Source organism: Macaca thibetana, chromosome 19 (assembly GCF_024542745.1).
Source record: "Macaca thibetana thibetana isolate TM-01 chromosome 19, ASM2454274v1, whole genome shotgun sequence".
NCBI lineage: Eukaryota > Metazoa > Chordata > Mammalia > Primates > Cercopithecidae > Macaca > Macaca thibetana.
Window position 1 is genome coordinate 47,100,624 of NC_065596.1, and position 25,849 is coordinate 47,126,472.

Genomic DNA, 25,849 nt, shown 5'->3' on the forward strand with positions numbered 1-25,849 from the left:
TCTGACACTGTTAAGTTACTCTCAGAAGATACTTCTTGTGAAATCCTAAGTACAGCATTATTCTGGGAAGCAAAGGAGACAGGCATAAGCAAGGACAAATTAAGAGAGGTAAGAGTCTCATCATGATTGATAATCTTGTTCTGACATATTGAGAAAAGCTGTCCACAATGTAAAGTCATCAACTTGTTGTCGTGGTTTGCAGTTTAAGTTTCTCTAAGTTATGGTCTTGAATATTTGGTGAACTCTGAGTGGCCCACTCCTCAGACATGAGGGTTTTCCCATGAAATTTACATTGAGTTGTCCACCTCCAGATTATATGGCTTCAGAAACAGAGCTGTTCTTGTTCTTAATGATTGAATTGGAAGAACTAAAAGAATTCAGGGTACAGTCCAGTCTACCAGTGGATTAAAAATACTCAAAGATAATGAACAGTGGTTCAGTCTGGTAACAGGTGTACTACAGTTTTTCTTTCCAACATAATTTTTCTCTATATAGGAGTCTCTATTTTTACCCAAGGTAATTGCAGTAGGATGAATTTATTTGCAAAATAGGTTGAGTCTCACCGAACTTGCCTAGACTTTTTACCTAAGTGCAGCAAGAGTATCAATGGACCATAGAGGATCTTTTTAAACTTTGCTTTGCTAGAAGTTTTATAGGACTCTCAGATTAAACTTTCAAAAACCTCTTGAGACTAGGAAGCCAAACCAAGGCCAACTTCAGAATTTTCCTGCGTTCCTTATGGGTTTACTCTATGTATATTCTCAAATAGAGCATCCCAGTCAAAACCTTGGTAATATAAGCAATGTTTTCAAATGTGTCCTGTTATAAAGAGAGTAGATTCTTACTAAACTTGTGCAAATAACTTTATTGCCATAAGCATATGAATACTCATGAGTAGTTTCCCAATTCTGGGGCACTCAGATAGGGAGCCAAAGCAAATATTTCAATTTTTGTTTACAAAAGTGTACTTTACCAAATTGCTGTAAAGTATAAATAGCTTAAAAGAGAAAGTTCATATCTGGAGAATAAAACATTCAAAGAATCAGCACATTTTCAAATAAAAACTTATGAAAACATTATCCTTTTAATTATTTAGTCCAATAAAATTGAGATTTTTTTTTCTTCTTTGTCTTGAATTTCATGAAGGTGTCAGCCTGTTCATTAAAATTTCAACAGCTCTCAGCGAGTCCAGTGGTATGATCTTGAAATTATCAGAAACTTGCATTCAAGAGTCGTTGTCAGAGTCTTTTCCATATATCTCCTTGAAGAAAAAGCAATTTTGGACTGTAGCTGATTGTAAATACTTCGAGGAAGAGTCAAACCAACTGTCTGGGAATGACAAATATTTAAAATCACTGTGGTTAAAAATCTAATTTGATTTTCATTAGGTTTATTATGGTAAAGACACAGCTCACATAGAAATCTAGTTACTTCTGTGGCACATGACACTATTACTGATAACATATTCGATTTCCAGAAATTTCATATAGTTTTTAGAATACTCATTTTTTAAAATGTATTTATTTATTTTTTTTGAGACAGAGTCTTGCTTGCTGCCCAGGCTGGAGAGCAGTGGCACGATCTCGGCTCACTGGAAGCTCCACCTACTGGGTTCATGCCATTCTCCTGCCTCAGCCTCCCGAGTAGCTGGGAGTACAGGCGCCTGCCACCACGCCCAACTAAGTTTGTTTTTGTATTTTTAGTAGAGATGGGGTTTCACCGTGTTAGCCAGGATGGTCTCGATCTCCTGACCTCATGATCTGCCCGCCTCAGCCTCCCAAAGTGCTGGGATTACAGGTGTGCACCACCGCGCCCAGCCTAGAATACTCATATTGTTAACATTCCCATAAATGTTATTTAGAGAAGGTTTAGCATCACTTATCACGCATTTAAAAATGCTTTATATATATTTTAACATATCAAATAAGGTGGCTTTTCCATTCAGCTTCTGTTTCCCAACTGGTACTGAGTTCTTGGTGTAGCCGATTAATAATTAGGGCCAAAAAAGTATAGTCTTATGTATGTTGAAAAAGGTCCTTAGGTAATACCAGTACTTCTAGCTGAAAATCATTGATTTATTTTTAAGTTCTACCTATTACAACAAGAGTTCTCCATCCTTGTTACATGTTTGTAGTGTCAGGGAAGACTTAAAAATTACCAGTGCCTGGGTCCCTTACCAGACCTTTAAACTGGAACTCATGGGTGGGGCTTGAGCATCCACTTTTAAAAATGTTTTCCAGTGATTCCAATGTGTAGCTATATTTCCCATCAGATTTCTCTGATTTCTTGTGGCCTTCACTTTTTTTCTATTTTGGTATTATGATTATTTTCAGGTTTCATTTCCTGTCTTAGGCTTTATGTCACCTGGGGTGGGGAACTTGCCTTCTTCATTTCTGTATCTTTTTTGAACACATGAATTGGTCACCAGGAAAATGTCTCAACCTCACATAGGTTGTGTCCTGACTCTCAGGTTCACAGACTATTCATAAAGTCTTTGTTCTCCACCAGGTCGGAGATTGTTTGTGATGAAGGGTGTGGTTAAGTCTGTAGTGCAGATGGTGGAGGGGAGTTCACCCTGTTTTTAGGCATTGCATTGGGACTAAGAATTTTATGTATATATGGGTGAAGCGACAGGGATGTGTAGGAGGACAGTTCTAATTAGGATGGAGGAATTATACTAGGAAATAGAGGTAAAAGAAGTGAGAAGGATTAGTAAATAGAGAACTGTGAACTTACCAAATAGGCTAGAGTAAACCCTTGGGGATTCTTGATTAAGTGAATTAACTAGATTTTAGAAAGGTAATGAGGCAGTTATATGCAAGGAAGGTTTCAAAGTCTGGAGACAAGAAGTCAAGCAACACTTTGAGAAGTGGTTGAGCTTTATGGGAATGGATAAAACTACACTATTGAGAGATGTTAAAAATAATGAAGAGGGTTTCACAATGTGAAATTGTGTTTCTCATGTGAATCTGAGAAACAAATGAGCAGAGGCTGGAGATAATTATGTCTAAACGACATTGGGGTAGAGGGAGCATAAAGGCCAGGGAGAAAGGGAACTGCAGGAATTAGTGCTGAGAAGCAGGAGTTTAGTGGAAGAAGGAGGAGATCCAGCCCCAGATACAGGCCAATAAGTCTTTTCCTGCTCCCAAGCATGGCAATCAGCCTTGCAGGAAACAGGACAGGAGAAAAGGCCATCATACCTGCCAGTCTTCCCGAAATACAGAAATGACATCACGGCTGATATATGGGATTAAGGCCAGGAATATGTCCTCTTCCTGAAGGACCTGTCATGGAAAGAAATGAAAAGGAATGGAGATGATGTTATTTTACAGGGAAGAGCCTCAGGAACAAACATGTAACATGAGGTACTCTATAATTGTTTCTTCAAGGAATGCATTATTTCTGTTGGAAAATTGATGGGAGATGGTTATATTCTTGCAGTTTTTTTCCCTCTCACCATGTTTCTAGTTGGTGATCAGTCCTCTGTCAATTCTCTACTGCACTCAGATATTTCAGAAAGCTTTCAGATGGGAGAAAGGCTGATTGCTATTTTCTATGTCATTAGAACTTTCCACCTTTCCACCTTTTCATGGTTGCATCTTTTTCTCAGTGTCTCTGTGTGGCAGCCATGAATGAGACCCTGCCAGGTCTCCGTGGCAGGGACCTGATTGACAGAAGGCCCAGGTCAGTGTATTTCAAGTTCACCACCTCCCTTGCACAGAAAGCTTCCTTCCCACAGGTTCCCAGCAAGGGCGTGAAAGCAAGCCTATATCTCTGAGGCTCTCTTTAACTTTCATGGGTGAGTGATTGGAAGACTCCCTATCAGCCTTGCAAAAACTCTCTTAGAACTGAATTGATACCTAAAAATTCTTTTTCTTTCTTTTTCATAGGAGTCAGCTTTGCATAGTGGTCTGTGGGTTCTCCCATACTACCTTCATGCCTGCCCCACATTCCCTCAGAGGTGTCTTCCCTGATAAATTATCTTAAATGTCTAATCCCATCCTGGATGCATCCCAGTTGGTAAAAACTAACACACCAGGCTTGATTCTTTGTACTTAGCTTTTTCCCTTTCTCTCCCACAAGTAGTCAGTCACCATGTCCTAGTGTTTTACGTGGTACCTCTTTTTCTATATGTATATGGAAATAGGTACTGTTGAGGGGCACGTCCTATGTGCCAGGACCTGTGCTAAATACTTTACCTGTACCTCATTTAATTCACACAGTAACCCTGTCAGGTAGACATTATTTCCATTTTGCCAATGAAAAGACAGAGGCTTAGAGTAGTGTAAAAACTTTCCTGGTGTCATATGGCTAGTAATAGGTGTATCTGACATTTGATTCTAGGACTATTTGACCTCAAAGCTAATGATGATGGTATTAATATAGCAGGTGACATTGGTTACTCTGTGTGTGGCATCTTGTTTCATTGACTACATTAAACCTTTAAAAGAATGGTATGAAGCAAGCTCTCTCATTGCAATTTTCAGGTGAGGAACCAGAGGTTCAGAGAAGTTAAGAGTCTTGTGCAAGAAATTTATAACTGTAAACTGTTACTTTAAAAAAGGAAGAAAGATCTCAGATCAGCAACCTACTTTAATACTTCGTGATATGAAAGAAGAACAAACTAAACCCAAGCACAGTGAATGAAGGTAACAATAAGGATTAGAGTAGATAAAATAAAATGGATAATAGAAAAAGAATAGAGTAATTAATGAAATGAAAGTTGATTCTTCAAAATGAAATCAACAAAATTGATGACCATTAACTAGACTGACTAAGAAAAAAAGAGAGAAGATTAAAATTACTAAAATCAGATATGAAAATGGAGTCTGAGCATGGTGGGTCATATTTTAATCCTAGCACTTTGGGAGGTCACAATGGGAGGATTGCTTGAGGCCAGGTGTTTGGACCAGCATAGGTAACCCGGGGAGACCCTTTCTCTACAAAAAAAAGTTAAAAGCCCATTAGCTGGGCATGGTGGCATGCATGTGTAACCCAAGTATCTTGGGAGACTGAAGAAGGAGAATTGCTTAAGCCCAGGAGGTTGAGGCTGCAGTGATCCCTAATCACACCACTGTATTTCAGCCTGGGCTGGCCTACAGAGTGAGAGCCTGTCTCTCTCTCTCCAAAGAAAAAAATAAAAAAATAAAAAACAAGTGAAAAGAAAAAACAAAATGAAGTGATTACTAGCAATTATAATAAAATAATGGTTATGAAAGTACTGTAAATAATTGCATGTCAAAAAATTTGATAACCTAGATGAAATAGACAAATACCTAGAAAAACACAAAAACATGATGCGAACTATAATCGGTAATAAGAATTAATCAATAAAAGCATTTGATGAAATTCCATATTTTTTCATAATGAAATCATTCTAACTAAGAATGCAAGGAAATGACCTCAACATAAAGTCAATATGTGAAAAACCCAATGCTAACATCATACTCAACAGACAAAGACTGAAAGCTTTCCCTGTATGAGCAGGAACAAGACAAGAATGCTGCTTTTGACACTTCTATGCAATGTAGTATTGAAAGGTCTAGTCAGAAAAATTAGGCAAGAATTTTAAAAAAGATACTCAATTTGAAGGAAAGGAGTAAAATTATTTCTTTTCACAGATAACTTGAATTCATATGTAGAAAATCCTAAAGATGGAACAAACCTATTAGAATGAATAAATGAATTCGGTAATGTTGCACAATACAAAATCAACAAACATCAATTGTATTTCAATACATTACCCATGAACAATCTAAAGGAAAATTTTAAAAAATTTAATCTGTATTAATATCAAAAAGAATAAAAGAGTTAGGAATAAGTTTATCCAAAGAGGTGAAATGATTATACCTGAAATCCGTAAAATATTGCTTAAAGATGACATCAATAAATTGAAAGACACTTTGTTTCATGAATTAGAAGGCTCAATATTGTTAGGAGGACAATGCTACCCAAAGTGAGCTGCAGATTCAATACAATTCCTATCAGAAACTCAGTGACATTTTTGCAGAAAAAGAAAAATTGGTCCTAAAATTTATATTGAATCTCATGACTCTAAATAGACAAACAACTTTGAAGAGGAAGAATGAAGCCCAGAGGACTGACACTTCCGGATTTCAGCATTTACTACAAAGCCCCAGTAACCAATACAGTGTGGTACTGGCATAAAGGAGGACATAGAAATTAATGAAACAGAACAGAGAGCCCAGATAGAAATATTTGCATATATGGCCAAATGATTTTCATCGAGTGTGCCAAGATCATTCAATGTTGAAAGGACAGTGTTCTCAGCAAAAGATATTGGGAAAGGTGGATATCTAAGGTCAAGAATGAGTGGAACCTTTACCTAACATCATATACAAAAATTAACCCACAATAAATCAAAGATCTAAATGTAAGAGCAGAACTACACAACTCTTAGAAGAAAACATAGGAGAAAAGCTTCGTGATATTGGATTTCACAATGATTTTTTGGTTGTAACATGGCAAGCACAGGCAACAAATAAAATTTATAAATTGGACTTCATAAAAATCAAAACCTTTCATATATCAAAGAACATTATCAAGAGAGTAAAAAGGCAACCCATGAAATGAGAAAAACATTTGCAAATTAAAAGTGTGATAAGAAATTAATTTCCAGAATACATGAAAAACTACAAGTCAACAACAGCAAACATCCAAAAACCCAATTAAAAAATGAACAAAGGATTAAAATAGAGTTTTCTCCAAGGAAGATATACAAATATCCAATAAGCCCATGTAATGTTCCTCAATGTCATGAATACTTAGAGATATGCAAATCAAAACCACAATGTGACACCACCTCACACACTTTAGGATGGCTTTGATAAACAACAACAATGACAGCAACACAAAACATCAAATGTTTTCAAATAGATGGAAAAATTGGAGCTCTAGTGCATTGCTGATGGGAAGGGGAACTGTTATAGCCACTGTAAAAGGTGGTATGGCTGTTTCTCAAAAAATTAAACAATAAATTACCATTTGATCCAGCAATTCCACTTCTGGACATACTCCCTATAGAATTGAAAGAAATTTGAAGAAAGATTTGCACATTGATGTTCAGAGAAGCATTACTCACAATAGCCAAAAAAGGAAACAATGGAAAAGTCCATTGAAAGATAAGTGGGTAGGCAAATGAGGTATATCTATACATCAAAATGTTATTCAACCTTAACAAGGAATAAAATTCCAATACATCATGAAAAATGGATGAACCTTGAAGACATTATGCTAACTGAAATAAGCCAGACACAAAAGGATAATTATTATATAATTCTATATATGAAAGATAGAATAGCCAGTTACATAGAGACAGAAAGTAGAATGATGGGTGCTAGGGGTTAGGGGGAGAAGGAGTGAGAGTTACTGTTTATCGGGTAAAGAAGTTTAATACGGTAAAAGGAAAAAGATCTGGAAATAGATAGTGTGATTATTATACAACACTAAATTACACAATTAGAAATAGTTAATGATATATTAGACATATATAAAGTGTCTGGCAGTCTTACCCTCTCTATAAATACACACTTTTTGGCATTGCCCCTTTCCTGCCATGCAGAGCCTGAGAGGTGATTCTCACTATTTCTCCAAGTGCGCATCACTCACTGTCCTCTGTGCTGTGTCCCACCTGCTGTGCCCACAGCCTCATACAGCCGGTGACTTCAGAACCAGGACACAGCTCAAGGGTCTGCCCCGAGGCTCCCTCTCTTCTTATTTCCCTGCAGCCTAGGCTTCACTTCAACTGGCAGCTCAATTTAGCCGAATTCAGGACAGGCCACCAGGACTCTTTCTTCACACATGCTGGTCCCACCCCAGGTGGAGTCAGGCAGGGCCAGTCACCGGAGAACCCTGGAGCAGAGCAGGGAGTGGTTGGAGCTGCCCCTCTCTCATCCAAGGGGCTTCCTCCTCTCATTTAGGGGAAAAATGTGAGCTTGTTTCATAGCCTCAGATGTTCGTTGTAGCTCATGGAGTAGGTAAAAGAAAACAAAGACGTAGCGGAAAGGGATGTGTTGCTGACAGCAAGAAGCAACTTGATCTTGAGGACTCTCCTTGTCCTCTGTGAAGCCTCTTCCACCACATAGGGCTCAGGGCTGACAAAGCCCCCTCCCTACCGTTCTCAGGGTGGACACAAGGTCAGCCATGAAAAACAGAAGAACAAGCAGAAGAGAATCTGTAGAGACAAATTGGGAGGGTTCAGGAGGAGAAATTAGGATTTGCTTCTGCCCATGGGGCACAGACTGGGAATAAAAATGTTTTCCTGACTCTTCTCTGAAGGCCAGATAGACTCCACCTAAAACCCTATTGCCAGTGATGCAGGGATCCACTTACCAGAGACTTTGATCGTCTTGAATGTGGAACGTTCCCTGCCAGTGACGGAGTTACGAACACAGCAACCATAGCGCCCGCTATGCTCTGTAGTAATTTGGGGGATAGAGAGTATTTGTCCTGATTGCAGAAACTTCCCATTAATCGTCCAAGTATACTCTGCCGGTGGGTTAGAGTCCGCGTAGCAGTACAAGTAGAGGTTTCCTCCTGAATGGTAGTAGGTGAATGAAGGGGAAATCCTGGGGAAGTCTGGACCATCTGGAGTAAAGACAATAAAGTCACAGGTGATGTCATCCGAGGGAAGGGGATACTCCTCGTCTCTTAAAGGGACACAGTGTCCCTCTGAACCAAGACACACCCTCAGGTCCCAGCCAAACCCCTTCTGTGTTCACTGAGCTGAGGCCTGAGGTATTCACCTGTTTCTGCCATCAGAGACTGTAGATCCCAAGTCTCCCATGACAAGGGCATCCCCTCCCCTTATATCCTTGGTTAAGGCTGTACCTGCCCAGGTTTTCCCAGGGCAGGGAGTCATGGCCAGCTCGGGTGTCCAGAAATGAAAGTGTCTGTACTTTGACCTGAGAGAGACTGAGATGCCTGGCCTATGTTTCTTTGAATTTAAGTTGGTGACTTGGCTCACAGAGGAACCAAAGATACTCACAGAGGACATCCAGCGTGATGGGGTCACTGCGCATGCTACCAACTCGGTCCCGTATTTCACATTCATAGGGTCCTGTGTCATTTCTTGAGACATTGGGTAGAATGAGGAACCTGTTTTTACCGGGTTGCTTTAGCCTGGGACTGACCGGGAGGCTCTGACCATTTACCCACCACACGTAGGTGTAGTTCTGAGTCTTAGGTTCACAGGTTAAGGCTACAACATTCTTATTCTCCATGGGGTTGAAGTTGTTGCTGGTGATGTAAGGCTTGGGCAGCTCCGCTGTGTGGATAACAGAGAGAAGTTTGTCCCGTGTGGCAGCTTTGATTCTTCCACAGGCATCCTTCAATCAGAGTTGGCATCTCCCACCTCTCAGCCCACCCGAGTCCTTGAAAACCAATAGCTGGTGCGTGTGTCACAAGACAGATGCATGATGACCTAAGGGCTCAAAGACTGTGAGGCCGCCTGCTCTGTCTTATGGAAGCACAGACTTTCTCAAGTGTGAATTGAGCAGCAGTGCTGGGTCATGGACAGACACGTCAGTGGGAGTGAGAGCACCTGGTACCCCTCCCAGTCCCTCTCTAATCAGCTGTCTGGCTGGCTCACCTTGGGTTCCTTACCTGGAATGTGCAACTGCTAGGCCCCTTCCAAATTCCATCCTACTTTGCCCCGCTAGATGTGATTTCTCTGCGGCTTCCATTTCTAAGGACATTTTAGAGATGAGTAGTAATGGGACTTCCCATTGTCCTGAAATCCTGAAGATACTGAGCATCCTGGCCTGGGACTGGATGTTTCAGCAGAAATAAAATAGGGGAGACCAGAGTCAAGCCTGGAGGTCAGTTCAGTCATCAGGCAGTGGAGGCACAAGGTGGGGCAGTTTTCTGCAAGAGTTTCATGATGACTTACTTGTTCCAGTGACCTCCAAAGATAGAGCAGAGTGCAAGGAATGATCTAGAAAGAGTGAAGGGGACAGGCAAGAGCTGGTGGCTTTGGAGCAGAACCATGTTCCCTGTTCTGAGTTCTTTAAGTTTCCTCTCCTTCTGCAAAGGTCTGGTGAGGACTATGTGGATCTTTCCAGAAATACATGTGGACATTTGCAAATGCAGAACTGAGTGGTGGAAAGGGTGGGAATGAACTGCTGGAAATCTGGTCCTCATTGGACCATGTGTATTTGATGGATATGAGACAAATGTGGGGGGAAATTTTGCAAATATTTTCTTTCACTGGACACTCTACTCTCTGATTCCATGGGTTTGAATACTCTAGGGACCTCATATTAGTGGATTCCAGAGTGAATCTGAGAAGAGACTGCTGGTTTCCAGGAGCTGGGATTGGGGAGAATCAGAAGTTGTTCATGTGTGTGCAGTTTCAGTTATGCAAGATGGGGAGGTTCTAGAGATCTGCTGTACAGCTCGATGCCTATAGTTCACACAGATTGAGTGTTTCTTATGCATAAGACTTAGGAAAAAAAGTGTTTTGGGTTTCTGATTTTTTTTTTTATTCTTAAATATTTGTCATATACTTACTGGTTTAGCATCCCAAATCTGAACGATTCAAAATCTAAAATGCTCCAGGTAGCATTCCTTTTCAGCATAAGATTAATACACCAAAGTGGTAGGTGATTATCCAAATACACTCTTCCACCCCCCTTTTTTTTTTCTCTCACCACGTTTCTATCTTGGTGATTAGTTTTTGGTCAGTTCCATACTGGCCATGCTGCACTAGTATATTTTTGAAGGCTTTGGGATGTGAGAAATAATGATTGCTATTTTCTACGTCATCAAATCTTTCCACCTTTTCATGGTTGCATCTTTTTCTCAGTGTCTCTGTTATGGCAGTCATCAATAAGAGCCTGTCAGGTCAGATTTAGGACAGATTTTTGTAATTCTGCAAAAAATGTTACTGGGATTCTGGTAGGGGTTGCGTTGAATCTGCAGCTCACTTTGGGTAGTATTGTCTTCCTAACAATATTGATTCTTCCAATCCGTGAAAATGAAATGCTTTTCCACATATTGATGTCATCTTTAATTTCTTTCAGTAATGTTTTGTAGTTTTCAGGATATAACCCTACAACCTTTTGGTTAAACTTATTCCAAAATATTTTATTCCTTTTGCTGTTAATGTGAGTTGAAATTGTTTTCTTAATTTCCTTTCAGATTGTTCATTGTTAGTGTATAGTCTAAAGAATGATCTAGAAAGAGTGAAGGGGACAGGCGAAAGCTGGTGGTTTGGATCAGAAACATATTCCCTGTCCTGTGTTTTTGATTTTCCCTCTCTCTTTGCAGAGGGCAGGTGGCTCTTTCCTGATAGCCAGATAGACTTCACTGGAAAACATATTGCCAATGCTCCAGGGATCCACCTACCAGGGACTATGATCCTCTTGATTATGAGATTTCTTCCACCAGTGACTGAGTTATGGATGAAACAGACATAGACCCCTGTATATGTTTTAGTGACTTGGGAGATAAAGAACACTTGTGCTGATTGCTGGAACTTCCCATCAATCAGTCAACAATGCTCTGCCAGTAGGTGAGAGTCTGTGAGGCAGGAGAGTTTGGGGACTCCCCTGTATGGTAATAGGTGTATGAAGAAGAAATGGTGGGGGCATCCAGACCATCTGGAACAAAGAGAATAAAGTCACAGGTGATGATGTCAGAGGGAAGGGAAAATCCTGGTCTGTGGAAGGACCAGAGTGACCCTGTGAGCTAAGTCACAACACTGAAGTTCTAGCCAAATCCCTGCTGTGTTCACTGATCTGGACCTGAGACATTTACCTGTTTCTCCCATCATAATCTGTGGAGCCTGAGTCTCCCATGACAGGAGTAGCCTTTTCTCTCCAATTTTTGTTCAAGGCTAAGCCTACTCTGTTTTGCCTGGGGCAGAAAATCATGGCCAGCTTTGATGTCCAGAGGTTAAGGTCTCTGTACTTGCACCTGAGAAGGACTGAGAGGCCTGGCCTCTGGCCATGTGTATTTGGGATGGCAGCCTGCCTCACAGAGAATTAGAAGATACTCACGGAGGAGATTCAGGGTGACTGTGTCACTGCGGCTGGAACTCACTGGGTTCTTCATTTCACATTCATAGGGTCCTGCAGTATCCTTTGTGACACCAAATATAACAAGGGTCCTGTTGGTTTTGGACAGCTGCAACTTGCGACTGATAGGGAGGCTCTGACCATTTATCCACCACCGGTAGCTTACGTCCTGAGTGTCAGGATCACAGGATAAGATCACAGTCTCCACGGCCTCCCTGGGGTGTAAATTACTGCTGGAGATGGATGGCTTGGGAGTCTCCACTGTAGAGATAACAGAGAGAAGATTGCCTTGTGTGGCACATTTGATTCCTCCTAAGACATTTTTCAATCAGTGTTGGCATTTCCCACCTCTCAGCCCACACAAGTCCTTAAAAGCCCATGGTAGGTGTATGTGTTACAAGAGAGATGCATGGCAATCTGAGGGCTCAGAGATTGTGAGGCTGCCTGCTTTATGTGGGAGAAGCACAGACTTTTTCAAGTGTGAATTGAGCAGCAGTATTAGGTCATGGAAAGACACAGGACCAGCAGTCACAGCTCCTGGTGCCTCTCTGAGTCCCTCCCTCTCCAACTGCCTGCCTGGCCCACCCTGTGGTCCTCACCTGGAGCATGCAGTACTGGAATCTTCTTAGTTTCAGTCTTACTTTGTCCCCCAAGGTATGCTTTCTCTGCGGCTTCCCTTTCTAAGGACATCCTAGAGATGGATGATGGAACTTCCCATTGTGCTTAAACCCTTTGGGTACTGGGAAGCCTGGCTTGGGACTCAGCACTTCAGCAGAAATAGCACAGGGGAGACCAGAGTCAAGCCTGGAGGTCTGTTCAGTGATCAGGCAGTGGAGCCAAAAGGTGTTGCAGTTTTCCCAGCTGTCTCATAGTGACTGACTTGAGCCAGTGACCTCTAAAGATAGAGCAGAGTCCAAGGAATGAAGAGTGAAGGCAACAGGCAAGAGCTGATAGCTTTGGACCAAGACCATATTCCCTGCTCCGTGTCCATGATGTTCCCTTCCCCCTGTAGAGGGCAGGTGAGGACCATGTGGATGTTTCTAGAAATACATGTGGATATTTGCAAGTGCAGAACTAACTGGTGGAAAGGGCAAACATGAACTGATGATGGAAGTCTGGCCCTCATGGACCCTATGTATTTGGTGGCTATTAGACCAATATTTGGGAAGAAGTGTTGCAGATACTTTCTCTCATTAGACATTCTACTCTCTGATTCTATGAGTTTGTCTACTCTATGTACCTCATCTCAGTGGATTCCAGAGTGAATCAGAGAGTAGAATAGTAGTTTTCAGTAGCTGGGATCGTGGGAATAGGGCATTGTTCCATGTGTGTGCGGTTTCAGTTATGCAGGATGAGGAGATTCTAGAGACCGTCTGTAGAGCTTCATGCCTATAGTTCATGCAGATAAAGTGTTCCTTATGCAAAAAGCTTAAATCGAAGTGTTCTGGATTTCTAACTTTTTTTATTTTGGAATATTTGCAGTAGATGTACTGGTTTAGCATCCCAAATCTGAAAAATTTAAAATCCAAAATGCTCCTGTGAGCACTTCTTTTTAGCACCACATCAGTGGTCAGAAGTGTTGGATTTTGGAGCATTTCAGATATTGGATTCTGGATTTGGGATATTCAGTTTGTAATACGGCAATTTTCCCATAAAAATTTGTCAGGAGTTTAGACCTCATGTTATGTTCTGATTCTAGTAACAAAACAAAAAAATATTTGGGGGAAACATTAAAATGTTGTCATAAGTGGAAATTTTTTACTGATAGTCCAAACATCTAAGGTCAATTTCTGGTAGCAGTATTTCTCTTGATACCCAATTAAGGTTTAGGTGTGGGGTGAATTCCAGCACGATCACATTATGCTCAAAGAAAGATGCCAAAGGTGATTTGAAATTAGCAAGTCCTTTAGTAGAGAGAGTCCCGTTAAAAGGACAGAACTGGCCAGTGTGTCTATTACATAAAGGGAGGAATGATGCAGAATTTAAAGAAGTGATGTGTGTTATGTTAGTAAATATAGAAAGAACTCCTTGTTTCTAATTTCTGTGTAGAGTTAGGAAAAATGGGGAGGAGCCCAAAGCAGGTATGTGAAATGCTTTCTTCATTTTCTCTTAACCTCAGGAAATACAACTAGAGTTTCAGTTTGTGTGAATTAGGAAGAGTCTAAGTGAGATGCCAATGACTCATGTGTCCCCCACACAAAGAACCCCACCTTATGAAAATGGCATCATCATGAGGAAACAATTGTGTGTGGCACAGGCAGTGAAACCGTCAGATAACACCCACCTGGCCACTTCCAACAACTCCCGGCATCCACCAGTATTCCCATTACATGTCTATTACATCCTTGGCAGTTCTCCCACAACTACAACATTTAGAAATTGCTATTGTCAATACAAAGTATTAAATATGAAGTTGAATGTGTTCTTCCACATTTCTCCCCCTACTCTTTTTGAACTTTCCTGTTTCAGTTTTGGAAGTTTCTATTCACACATCCTCAAGCCAGGGATTCTTTTTTTTTTTTTTTTTTAAATTTATTTATTATTATTATACTTTAAGTTGTAGGGTACATGTGCATAACGTGCAGGTTTGTTACATATGTATACTTGTGCCATGTTGGTGTGCTGCACCCATCAACTCGTCATTTACATCAGGTATAACTCCCAGTGCAATCCTTCCCCCCTCCCCCCTCCCCATGATAGGCCCCGGTGTGTGATGTTCCCCTTCCTGAGTCCAAGTGATCTCATTGTTCAGTTCCCACCTATGAGTGAGAACATGCGGTGTTTGGTTTTCTGTTCTTGTGATAGTTTGCTAAGAATGATGGTTTCCAGCTGCATCCATGTCCCTACAAAGGACAGAGACTCATCCTTTTTTATGGCTGCATAGTATTCCATGGTGTATATGTGCCACATTTTCTTAATCCAATCTGTCACTGATGGACATTTGGGTTGATTCCAAGTCTTTGCTATTGTGAATAGTGCTGCAATAAACATACGTGTGCATGTGTCTTTATAGCAGCATAATTTATAATCCTTTGGGTATATACCCAGTAATGGGATGGCTGGGTCATATGGTACATCTAGTTCTAGATCCTTGAGAAATCGCCATACTGTTTTCCATAATGGTTGAACTAGTTTACAATCCCACCAATAGTGTAAAAGTGTTCCTATTTCTCCACATCCTCTACAGCACCTGTTGTTTCCTGACATTTTAATGATCGCCATTCTAACTGGTGAGAGATGGTATCTCATTGTGGTTTTGATTTGCATTTCTCTGATGGACAGTGATGATGAGCATTTTTTCATGTGTCTGTTGGCTATATGAATGTCTTCTTTTGAGAAATGTCTGTTCATATCCTTTGCCCACTTTTTGATGGGGTTGTTTGTTTTTTTCTTGTAAATTTGTTTGAGTTCTTTGTAGGTTCTGGATATTAGCCCTTTGTCAGATGAGTAGATTGCAAAAATGTTCTCCCATTCTGTAGGTTGCCTGTTCACTCTGATGGTAGTTTCTTTTGCTGTGCAGAAGCTCTTTAGTTTAATGAGATCCCATTTGTCAATTTTGGCTTTTGCTGCCGTTGCTTTTGGTGTTTTAGACATGAAGTCTTTCCCCATGCCTATGTCCTGAATGGTACTACCTAGGTTTTCCTCTAGGATTTTTATGGTATTAGGTCTAACATTTAAGTCTCTAATCCATCTTGAAATTAATTTTCGTATAAGGAGTAAGGAAAGGATCCAGTTTCAGCTTTCTACTTATGGCTAGCCAATTTTCCCAGCACCATTTATTAAATAGGGAATCCTTTCCCCATTTCTTGTTTCTCTCAGGTTTGTCAAAGATCAGATGGCTGTAGATGTGTGGTATTATTTCTGGGGACTCTGTTCTGTTCCATTGGTCTATATCTCTGTTTTGGTACCAGTACCATGCTGTTTTGGTTACTGTAGCCTTGTAGTATAGTTTGAAGTCAGGTAGTGTGATGCCTCCAGCTTTGTTCTTTTGACTTAGGATTGTCTTGGAGATGCGGGCTCTTTTTTGGTTCCATATGAACTTTAAAGCAGTTTTTTCCAATTCTGTGAAGAAACTCATTGGTAGCTTGATGGGGATGGCATTGAATCTATAAATTACCTTGGGCAGTATGGCCATTTTCACGATATTGATTCTTCCTATCCATGAGCATGGTATGTTCTTCCATTTGTTTGTGTCCTCTTTTATTTCACTGAGCAGTGGTTTGTAGTTCTCCTTGAAGAGGTCCTTTACATCCCTTGTAAGTTGGATTCCTAGGTATTTTATTCTCTTTGAAGCAATTGTGAATGGAAGTTCATTCCTGATTTGGCTCTCTGTTTGTCTGTTACTGGTGTATAAGAATGCTTGTGATTTTTGCACATTCATTTTGTATCCTGAGACTTTGCTGAAGTTGCTTATCAGCTTAAGGAGATTTTGGGCTGAGACAATGGGGTTTTCTAAATATACAATCATGTCATCTGCAAACAGGGACAGTTTGACTTCTTCTTTTCCTAACTGAATACCCTTGATTTCTTTCTCTTGCCTAATTGCCCTAGCCAGAACTTCCAACACTATGTTGAATAGGAGTGCTGAGAGAGGGCATCCCTGTCTTGTGCCAGTTTTCAAAGGGAATTTTTCCAGTTTTTGCCCATTCAGTATGATATTGGCTGTGGGTTTGTCATAAATAACTCTTATTGTTTTGAGGTATGTTCCATCAATACCGAATTTATTGAGCGTTTTTAGCATGAAGGGCTGTTGAATTTTGTCAAAAGCCTTTTCTGCATCTATTGAGATAATCATGTGGTTCTTGTCTTTGGTTCTGTTTATATGCTGGATTATGTTTATTGATTTGCGAATGTTGAACCAGCCTTGCATCCCAGGGATGAAGCCCACTTGATCATGGTGGATAAGCGTTTTGATGTGTTGCTGAATCCGGTTTGCCAGTATTTTATTGAGGATTTTTGCATCGATGTTCATCAGGGATATTGGTCTAAAATTCTCTTTTTTTGTTGTGTCTCTGCCAGGCTTTGGTATCAGGATGATGTTGGCCTCATAAAATGAGTTAGGGAGGGTTCCCTCTTTTTCTATTGATTGGAATAGTTTCAGAAGGAATGGTACCAACTCCTCCTTGTACCTCTGGTAGAATTCAGCTGTGAATCCATCTGGTCCTGGACTTTTTTTGGTTGGTAGGCTATTAATTATTGCCTCAATTTCAGAGCCTGCTATTGGTCTATTCAGGGATTCAACTTCTTCCTGGTTTAGTCTTGGAAGAGTGTAAGTGTCCAGGAAATTATTCATTTCTTCTAGATTTTCCAGTTTATTTGCGTAGAGGTGTTTATAGTATTCTCTGATGGTAGTTTGTATTTCTGTGGGGTCGGTGGTGATATCCCCTTTATCATTTTTAATTGCGTCGATTTGATTCTTCTCTCTTTTCTTCTTTATTAGTCTGGCTAGTGGTCTGTCAATTTTGTTGATCTTTTCAAAAAAACCAACTCCTGGATTCATTGATTTTTTGGAGAGTTTTTTGTGTCTCTATCTCCTTCAGTTCTGCTCTGATCTTAGTTATTTCTAGCCTTCTGCTAGCTTTCGAATGTGTTTGCTCTTGCTTCTCTAGTTCTTTTAATTGCGATGTTAGAGTGTCAATTTTAAATCTTTCCTGCTTTCTCTTGTGGGCATTTAGTGCTATAAATTTCCCTCTACACACTGCTTTAAATGTGTCCCAGAGATTCTGGTATGTTTTATCTTTGTTCTCATTGGTTTCAAAGAACATCTTTATCTCTGCTTTCATTTCGTTATGTACCCAGTAGTCATTCAGGAGCAGGTTGTTCAGTTTCCATGTAGTTGAGCAGTTTTGATTGAGTTTCTTTGTCCTGAGTTCTAGTTTGATTGCACTGTGGTCTGAGAGACAGTTTGTTATAATTTCTGTTCTTGTACATTTGCTGAGGAGTGCTTTACTTCCAATTACGTGGTCGATTTTGGAGTAAGTACGATGTGGTGCTGAGAAGAATGTATATTCTGTTGATTTGGGGTGGAGAGTTCTATAGATGTCTATTAGGTCTGCTTGCTGCAGAGATGAGTTCAATTCCTGGATATCCTTGTTAACTTTCTGTCTCGTTGATCTGTCTAATGTTGACAGTGGAGTGTTGAAGTCTCCCATTATTATTGTATGGGAGTCTAAGTCTCTTTGTAAGTCTCTAAGGACTTGCTTTATGAATCTGGGTGCTCCCGTATTGGGTGCATATATATTTAGGATAGTTAGCTCTTCCTGTTGAATTGATCCCTTTACCATTATGTAATGGCCTTCTTTGTCTCTTTTGATCTTTGATGGTTTAAAGTCTGTTTTATCAGAGACTAGTATTGCAACCTCCGCTTTTTTTTGTTCTCCATTTGCTTGGTAAATCTTCCTCCATCCCTTTATTTTGAGCCTATGTATGTCTCTGCATGTGAGATGGGTCTCCTGAATACAGCAGTCTGATGGGTCTTGACTCGTTATCCAGTTTGCCAGTCTGTGTCTTTTAATTGGAGCATTTAGTCCATTTGCATTTAAGGTTAAGATTGTTATGTGTGAACTTGATCCTGCCATTATGATATTAACTGGTTATTTTGCTCGTTAGTTGATGCAGTTTCTTCCTAGCCTCGATAGTCTTTACATTTTGGCATGTTTTTGCAATGACTGGTACCGGTTGTTCCTTTCCATGTTTAGTGCTTCCTTCAGGGTCTCTTGTAAGGCAGGCCTAGTGGTGACAAAATCTCTAAGCATTTGCTTATCTGTAAAGGATTTTATTTCTCCTTCACTTATGAAACTTAGTTTGGCTGGATATGAAATTCTGGGATGAAAATTCTTTTCTTTAAGAATGTTGAATATTGGCCCCCACTCTCTTCTGGCTTGGAGAGTTTTTGCCGAGAGATCTGCTGTTAGTCTTATGGGCTTCCCTTTGTGGGTAACCCGACCTTTCTCTCTGGCTGCCCTTAAGATTTTTTCCTTCATTTCAACTTTGGTGAATCTGGCAATTATGTGTCTTGGAGTCGCTCTTCTCGAGGAGTATCTTTGTGGCGTTCTCTGTATTTCCTGGATTTGAATGTTGGCCTGCCCTACTAGGTTGGGGAAGTTCTCCTGGATGATATCCTGAAGAGTGTTTTCCAACTTGATTTCATTTTCCCCCTCACTTTCAGGCACCCCAATCAGACGTAGATTTGGTCTTTTTACATAATCCCATACTTCTTGCAGGCTTTGTTCGTTTCTTTTTCTTCTTTTTTCTTTTGGTTTCTCTTCTCGCTTCATTTCATTTATTTGATCCTCAATTGCAGATACTCTTTCTTCCAGTTGATCGAGTCGGTTACTGAAGCTTGTGCATTTGTCACGTATTTCTCGTGTCATGGTTTCCATCTCTTTCATTTCGTTTAGGACCTTCTCTGCATTAATTACTCTAGCCATTAATTCTTCCACTTTTTTTTCAAGATTTTTAGTTTCTTTGCACTGGGTACGTAATTCCTCCTTTAGCTCTGAGAAATTTGATGGACTGAAGCCTTCTTCTCTCATCTCGTCAAAGTCATTCTCCGTCCAGCTTTGATCCGTTGCTGGCGATGAGCTGCGCTCCTTTGCCGGGGGAGATGCGCTCTTATTTTTTGAATTTCCAGCTTTTCTGCCCTGCTTTTTCCCCATCTTTGTGGTTTTATCTGCCTCTGGTCTTTGATGATGGTGATGTACTGATGGGGTTTTGGTGTAGGTGTCCTTCCTGTTTGATAGTTTTCCTTCTAACAGTCAGGACCCTCAGCTGTAGGTCTGTTGGAGATTGCTTGAGGTCCACTGCAGACCCTGTTTGCCTGGGTATCAGCAGCAGAGGCTGCAGAAGATAGAATATTTCTGAACAGCGAGTGTCCCTGTCTGATTCTTGCTTTGGAAGCTTCCTCTCAGGGGTGTACTCCACCCTGTGAAGTGTGGGGTGTCAGACTGCCCCTAGTGGGGGATGTCTCCCAGTTAGGCTACTCAGGGGTCAGGGACCCACTTGAGCAGGGAGTCTGTCCCTTCTCAGATCTCAACCTCCGTGTTGGGAGATCCACTGCTCTCTTCAAAGCTGTCAGACAGAGTCATTTGCATCTGCAGAGGTTTCGGCTGCGTTTTGTTATTGTTTACTGTGCCCTGTCCCCAGAGGTGGAGTCTACAGAGACAGGCAGGTTTCCTTGAGCTGCTGTGAGCTCCACCCAGTTGGAGCTTCCCAGCAGCTTTGTTTACCTACTTAAGCCTCAGCAATGGCGGGCGCCCCTCCCCCAGCCTCGCTGCTGCCTTGCCAGTAGATCACAGACTGCTGTGCTAGCAATGAGGGAGGCTCCGTGGGTGTGAGACCCTCCCGGCCAGGTGGGGGATATGATCTCCTGATGTGCCTGTTTGCTTAAAGCGCAGTATTGGGGTGAGAGTTACCCAATTTTCCAGGTGTTGTGTGTCTCAGTTCCCCTGGCTAGGAAAAGGGATTCCCTTCCCCCTTGCGCTTCCCAGGTGAGGCAATGCCTCGCTCTGCTTCAGCTCTCGCTGGTCGGGCTGCAGCAGGTGACCAGCACCGATCGTCCGGCACTCCCCAGTGAGATGAACCCAGTACCTCAGTTGAAAATGCAGAAATCACCGGTCTTCTGTGTCGCTCGCGCTGGGAGTTGGAGACTGGAGCTGTTCCTATTCGGCCATCTTGTTCCGCCCCCCCAGGGATTCTTTCCTCAGCGGTGTGCAGTCTACCAGTAAGCATCAAAAACATTTTTCATTTCTCTAACAGCACTTTTTTTTTTCCTGAGACAGAGTCTCGCTCTGTTGCCCAGGCTGGAGCACGATCTTGGCTCAAGCAAGCTCTGCCTCCCAGTTTCATGCCATTCTCCTGCCTCAGCCTCCCGAGTAGCTGGGACTACAGTTGCCCACCTCCACGCCCGGCTAATTTGTTGTGTTTTTAGTAGATACGGGGTTTCATCGTGTTAGCCAGGATGGTCTCTATCTCCTCACCTCATTATCCACCCACCTCAGCCTCCCAAACTGCTGGGATTACAGGTGTGAGCCACTGTGCCTGGCCATCTCTGAGAGATTTTAACAAGTTGTTGACTTTTCAGTTTGTTCAGGTTTTTACTTACTGCTAGAACCAAGTGACAAATTTCAAGATCGTTATATGCCTGACAGGAAACCAGAAATCTCCAGGAAGTGACTGGAGAATGTGAGCTCCACGGTAGGTTGAGGTTGGAGTCACGAGTGAAATGGGTGAAATCAGCCCATGGGCTTTGGAGACTGCAGACCCGTCCAGCCTCTGACACCCTGGTGAGTCAGTGCAAAGATTACAACAGTGACAGCAAACTAGCATGGCTGACTCCATCTGGCATCTAGTCTCAGGCTGGCTGTCCTCACTCATTCCTGGACATAGGCCAGGCTAACCATGGGAGGAATTTAATTTGTGGCTTAACTTTGAAGCAAGAATGATAATAGTTCCTCCATAAAACGAATACCCTTACTTTGCCCAGGGATTGCCTTTGTAAAACTGGTGAAAGACCATGAGAGTAAGATTATAGGAGGGAACTGAGTTCTGCTAAAATGTAGGCACAGTTTCTATAATCCCTTACTGCTCAAATGTCATTTGGCCAGATTTTACAAAATTTGTAACTGATTGCTTCTATAGGTAACATCACTATTGTAGAACCTGAGATTGGTCTTTTGAGATGTTTCTCATTTCTTGCATTCTGGCAACCGGCTGACCTCATCCATACCCATGACTAATGGCTCAGTCAGTCACGTGGTCCCCACCTAGAGGCAGATTCAAGCACAAGCACATCATTTCCCTCTGCCCTCATGATTCCATCCCCAAACAATCAGCAGTAGCCATTTTTCAGTTCTGTGCCCCTGAAACTATCCTTGAAAATCTCTAACCCCTGATCCACTAGAGAGGATGATTTGAGTAATAATAAACCTCTGTCCTCCTGTTTGGCAGACTTGGAGTCATTAAAATCTTTCTTTACTGCAAATCATCATCAGGATAAATTGGTTTGGTTTGTGCAGGAGGCCAGAAGAACTTGTCTGGGAATTATAAGAGTGGATGGAGGAGCTGCTTATCCCTGTCCCATGGTCTTGTCCACAGAACAGCCTCACAAAGGGACAGAGCCCTGGGTGGGGATACAGTGGAAGCTTATTCTCTTAGTGACCTCGGGTCACTGGCTCGAGATGAAGCCTGGCAGGAGTGACAACTCCAGGTGACTTCTATGCCTTTCCCATTTCCTGGGAGGTGAGCCAGGCAACAGTGTTAGCAGGAAGGGAACAGAACAGTCAGCCTAGTTAGAGGGATTGTCTGGGGAAGGCCTAGGGGTGGAGGAAGAAGCTGTGCAGGACAAGGCTTCCAGGTAGAATGAAATGGGGCAAGATGAGGGACACAGAGAAGCGGAGAGAGGCAGAGACAGTGTGGCAGTGAACAGCGGGGGCCACAGTGACTTCAGAAACCCCAGGGACCAGGTGCCTCCAGTTCCACCGTCCAAGATCAGGGAGCCCTCAAAAACCCTCCAGACGCCAAGGAGATTCAGAGTTACACATGAGGTGGGGTGGCTTTAGGGGCAAGAGGTAGTGGGGGGGATGAAACATGGGTGTCAGCCTCTGAAGGAGAAGGGACAGGTGTGACTAGAACTTCCTAGGTTTCTGCATCCAAGATCCAGTCTCTAAAGAGGTTATGGGTCATTCCTTTCTTCATTCAATTCCTTCATTTGTTATGTGAGAGCTCCTCAGTGTGTGTCTCTCACTGGTCCTGTGCTGGTGCGGGGTGTGAGTGGGGAATGAAAACAAGGTCCTCTCTTTTATCCTGTCATACCAGTGACATGGACACTTTGAGAAACACAGGATTTCAGGTTCAGTGATAGGGGTTAAGATCTGAGGGGGAGGCCTGGACATTTTTTGCACTGACTCTGACAGTTGAGACAGGTGATTTAGTTCTGGAGAACAGACTAATCAGCTGACCATTTGCTCTCACTCCTCTGATGTTTGGATGCCTAAGAAGAGAGGATTTGAGCCAATAAATGACTATGGGGTCCTTGGAACTCAATGATTTGTCACTTCTGGTGGAGGAGAGGATGGGCCTGTGGCTGCAGACAGACCTCATGTGACCCTGATCTGCCTTTTGTGTTTGTGTGACTCTGGTTCAGTGACTGTGCCTTCCTGTGCCTCAGTTTTCTCTCAGTCAAATAAGCTAAATGGCAAATGGACTGTGGCTTTTCATACTATCTGTGAATAAACTGAAAATTCTTCACAGTCACACGACCTAATGCTTGGCACAGTGGAGGTGTTCACACAAACAGCATTTATTATCATTCACTTCCATGAGAGAGCACCTTTAGGTCAGATCCCTGTGGACAAACTGCTGCCAGGTACATTTTCTCTCTTCTGTTTCTGCTTCTGGGGACATTAGACTTCCTATGGAGTTTCCTAATCCTCACAAGGCAGTTGGCTAATGGTCTACAAAGCTTGTTTTTCTGTCCTGTCCACTCTGAGTGTCAGGTGAAGAAAACTCTGTCCTTGGCCAGATAAGGCTCTGAGGGCTGAGCCCTGGCTGGTGAGCAGCTCCTCAAACAGCTGGTGAGTCCTTGGTCCCAGTAAGCCCTGCCACAACCCAGCCATGGCACAGGCTCCTCAGCTTTATCTGGAGTAAGGATTTAAGGACAGGGGTCTGGGGTTGAGGCTTCTAGGACTGAGCTTCTCTGAGAGTATCTCATGGGGCCTCTTAGGCAAAGCCCTACTCAGTTCTCCAGGGTCTTTCTCAGGGTCAAGTTTATGAAGAGGGCATGAGGTGCTTGGCTGAGGCTGATCTCCTCCTGCTGAGCATCCCCCCCCCATCAGACTGTCCTTCCTGTGCAGCAAGTGTCTGCAGGGTCTGGAGGCAGGAAAGGAATTCTGATCTGTTGTGATTTGTCTCCTCTGTGTGTGTCCTGTACTAAATGCCGAAACCCCAACATGGGACATAACGCAGAGGGGGACACAGGCACAGTCCCGGTCTGACCATCCTGTGTGTGCAAAGTAGAAGTGACCCCGCCCCCCAACACCCAGGGATCATGTGGAATCACTCACGGTATAAGGTGAAATGTCCAGTTACTCCTTTAGTGGTATCACCTCGCTTTATGATTTGTATGGTGTAGGATCCTGTGTCCTTCTGGGTGACATTCTTGATCAGCAGGGATGCATTGGAATATACTGTTTCTCGTCCACTGTATGCAGGTCCAAATACAATTATTTCAGTGTCTATTACATATGATGTAATGTAATGGTGGAGGTCCATTATGTGCCCTTTGTACCAGATGTAGGCAGCAAGATTCTGGGGCAAATTGTGTACAAGTAGCAGAACATCCTTCCCCTCAGAAACTTTGGTTGGCTGGGCTTCAATCGTGACTTGGGCAGTGGTGGGCGTGTTCCAGAAGATTAAAAGTGATGCTACGAGGTGGAGAGAGCATCAGTCAATATAGAGACCTATGTATGGGAGTGAGAATATGGGGCCCTGGGTTCTGAGAATGTCTCTTCAATCATCAGCCTTGAAAACACACACCCACACACACACACTCACAGACACACACACATACATACCTTTTGTCTGTGTGTGTGTCCTACTGTCTTACTGGATAAAGATCAGCAGCATGACCCCCATTCCTTCAACACTTCTCACCTTGGCACTTTTCTGTTTGGCATCCTCTTGCCCAGGGGTCTGCATGGCTCCCTCCATACTGCTTTCTGGTCGTGCTTATATCAGGGCATCTTAGACTTCTTTCCTGACACCTCCTTCAGAGACCCTGGGTCTTTCCTTTCTGACCTTTCCCTGCTCTGCTCCCTCCAGAGCACTTGTCAACACCTGACCTCACATTCTAGATCTCTTTACATGTCTGTCTTCCTCCCCATGACAGCATGAGCTCCGTGAGGACAGGGACTTTTGATCTTGGTTGCACCCCAGTGCCTCGGACAGACTGCAGACTCCTGTAGATGTGAGAGTTCCCAGGGCTCTCCACGCCTGGGGTGTTTTTTTTTTTTCTTCTTTCCCCAATTGTTGAAGTTTTTTGCTGACTACAGTGTTTCATGCCCTGCTTATATTTTCATGTGAAATATCATCTGATAATAGTTATTATTATCATTTTTCAAAATGTGGTGGCCAGTGATGATTGACCAGTAAAACGAAACACTTGAGATTTTTCTACCTCTTACCAATTCCAGTTCAGTGTGATTTTCCTGTTTTGACCCCTGTCCCTCTCAAGTATATTCTCCCCTATCCAGGCTCCAACAGAGAATTCTTTCCTGTTTTTTTTTTTTTTTTTTTTTTTTTTTTTTTTTTGAGATGAAATCTCGTATTGTCGCCCAGGCTGGCATGTAGTGTTGCGATCTCGGTTCACTGCAACCTCTGCCTCCCGGGTTCATGCAAATCTCCTGCCTCAGCCTCCCGAGTAGCTAGGATTACAGGAGCACACCACCACACCTAGTTAATTTCTTGTATTTTTAGTAAAGACGGGGCTTCACTGTGTTGAGCAGACTGGTCTTGAACTTGACCTCATGATCTGCCCACCTCAGCCTCCCAAAGTGCTGACTTCTTTTATTTTTTAGAACCCCATCTTCTCCAGGAGACCCCATCCAAGCATTCTGCTTCCTTCTCCTGTCCTCTCCCAGGAAGTTCTCTCCTCACCTGTGAGCAGGAGATCCTTCCAGGTGATGTGTAGTGTGCAGGGAGGGACTGAGGGGGCCCCCATGGTCTGTGCTGCCTGTGTGTTCTCCGTCGAGATGAGCCTGGGATCCAGAATCTTTCTGAGCACTGCTGTCAGCTGTGCTGTCCTTCCTCCTTCT

The 25,849-nt window shown here is 42.5% G+C and overlaps 1 protein-coding gene across 2 annotated transcripts; it reads right to left on the reverse strand.

Moving 5' to 3' along the window:
• Positions 1-724: 724 nt before the first annotated feature.
• On the reverse strand, positions 725-25,849 carry LOC126941770 (pregnancy-specific beta-1-glycoprotein 3-like). Of its 2 annotated transcripts, XM_050768508.1 has the most exons (7): positions 25,692-25,849; positions 24,101-24,460; positions 12,021-12,299; positions 9,008-9,286; positions 8,353-8,607; positions 3,201-3,284; positions 725-1,329 (listed from the first exon to the last, which is right to left on the reverse strand). In XM_050768508.1, the coding sequence occupies exons 1-6, from the start codon at positions 25,753-25,755 to the stop codon at positions 3,232-3,234; spliced, it is 1,290 nt and encodes a 429-aa protein (XP_050624465.1). In that variant the 5' UTR covers positions 25,756-25,849; the 3' UTR covers positions 725-1,329; positions 3,201-3,231. The 2 variants fall into 2 exon arrangements, with proteins under 2 accessions (XP_050624465.1, XP_050624466.1); XM_050768509.1 differs by lacking the exons at positions 725-1,329; positions 3,201-3,284 and adding an exon at positions 4,873-4,940 and having other exon boundaries at positions 25,692-25,755.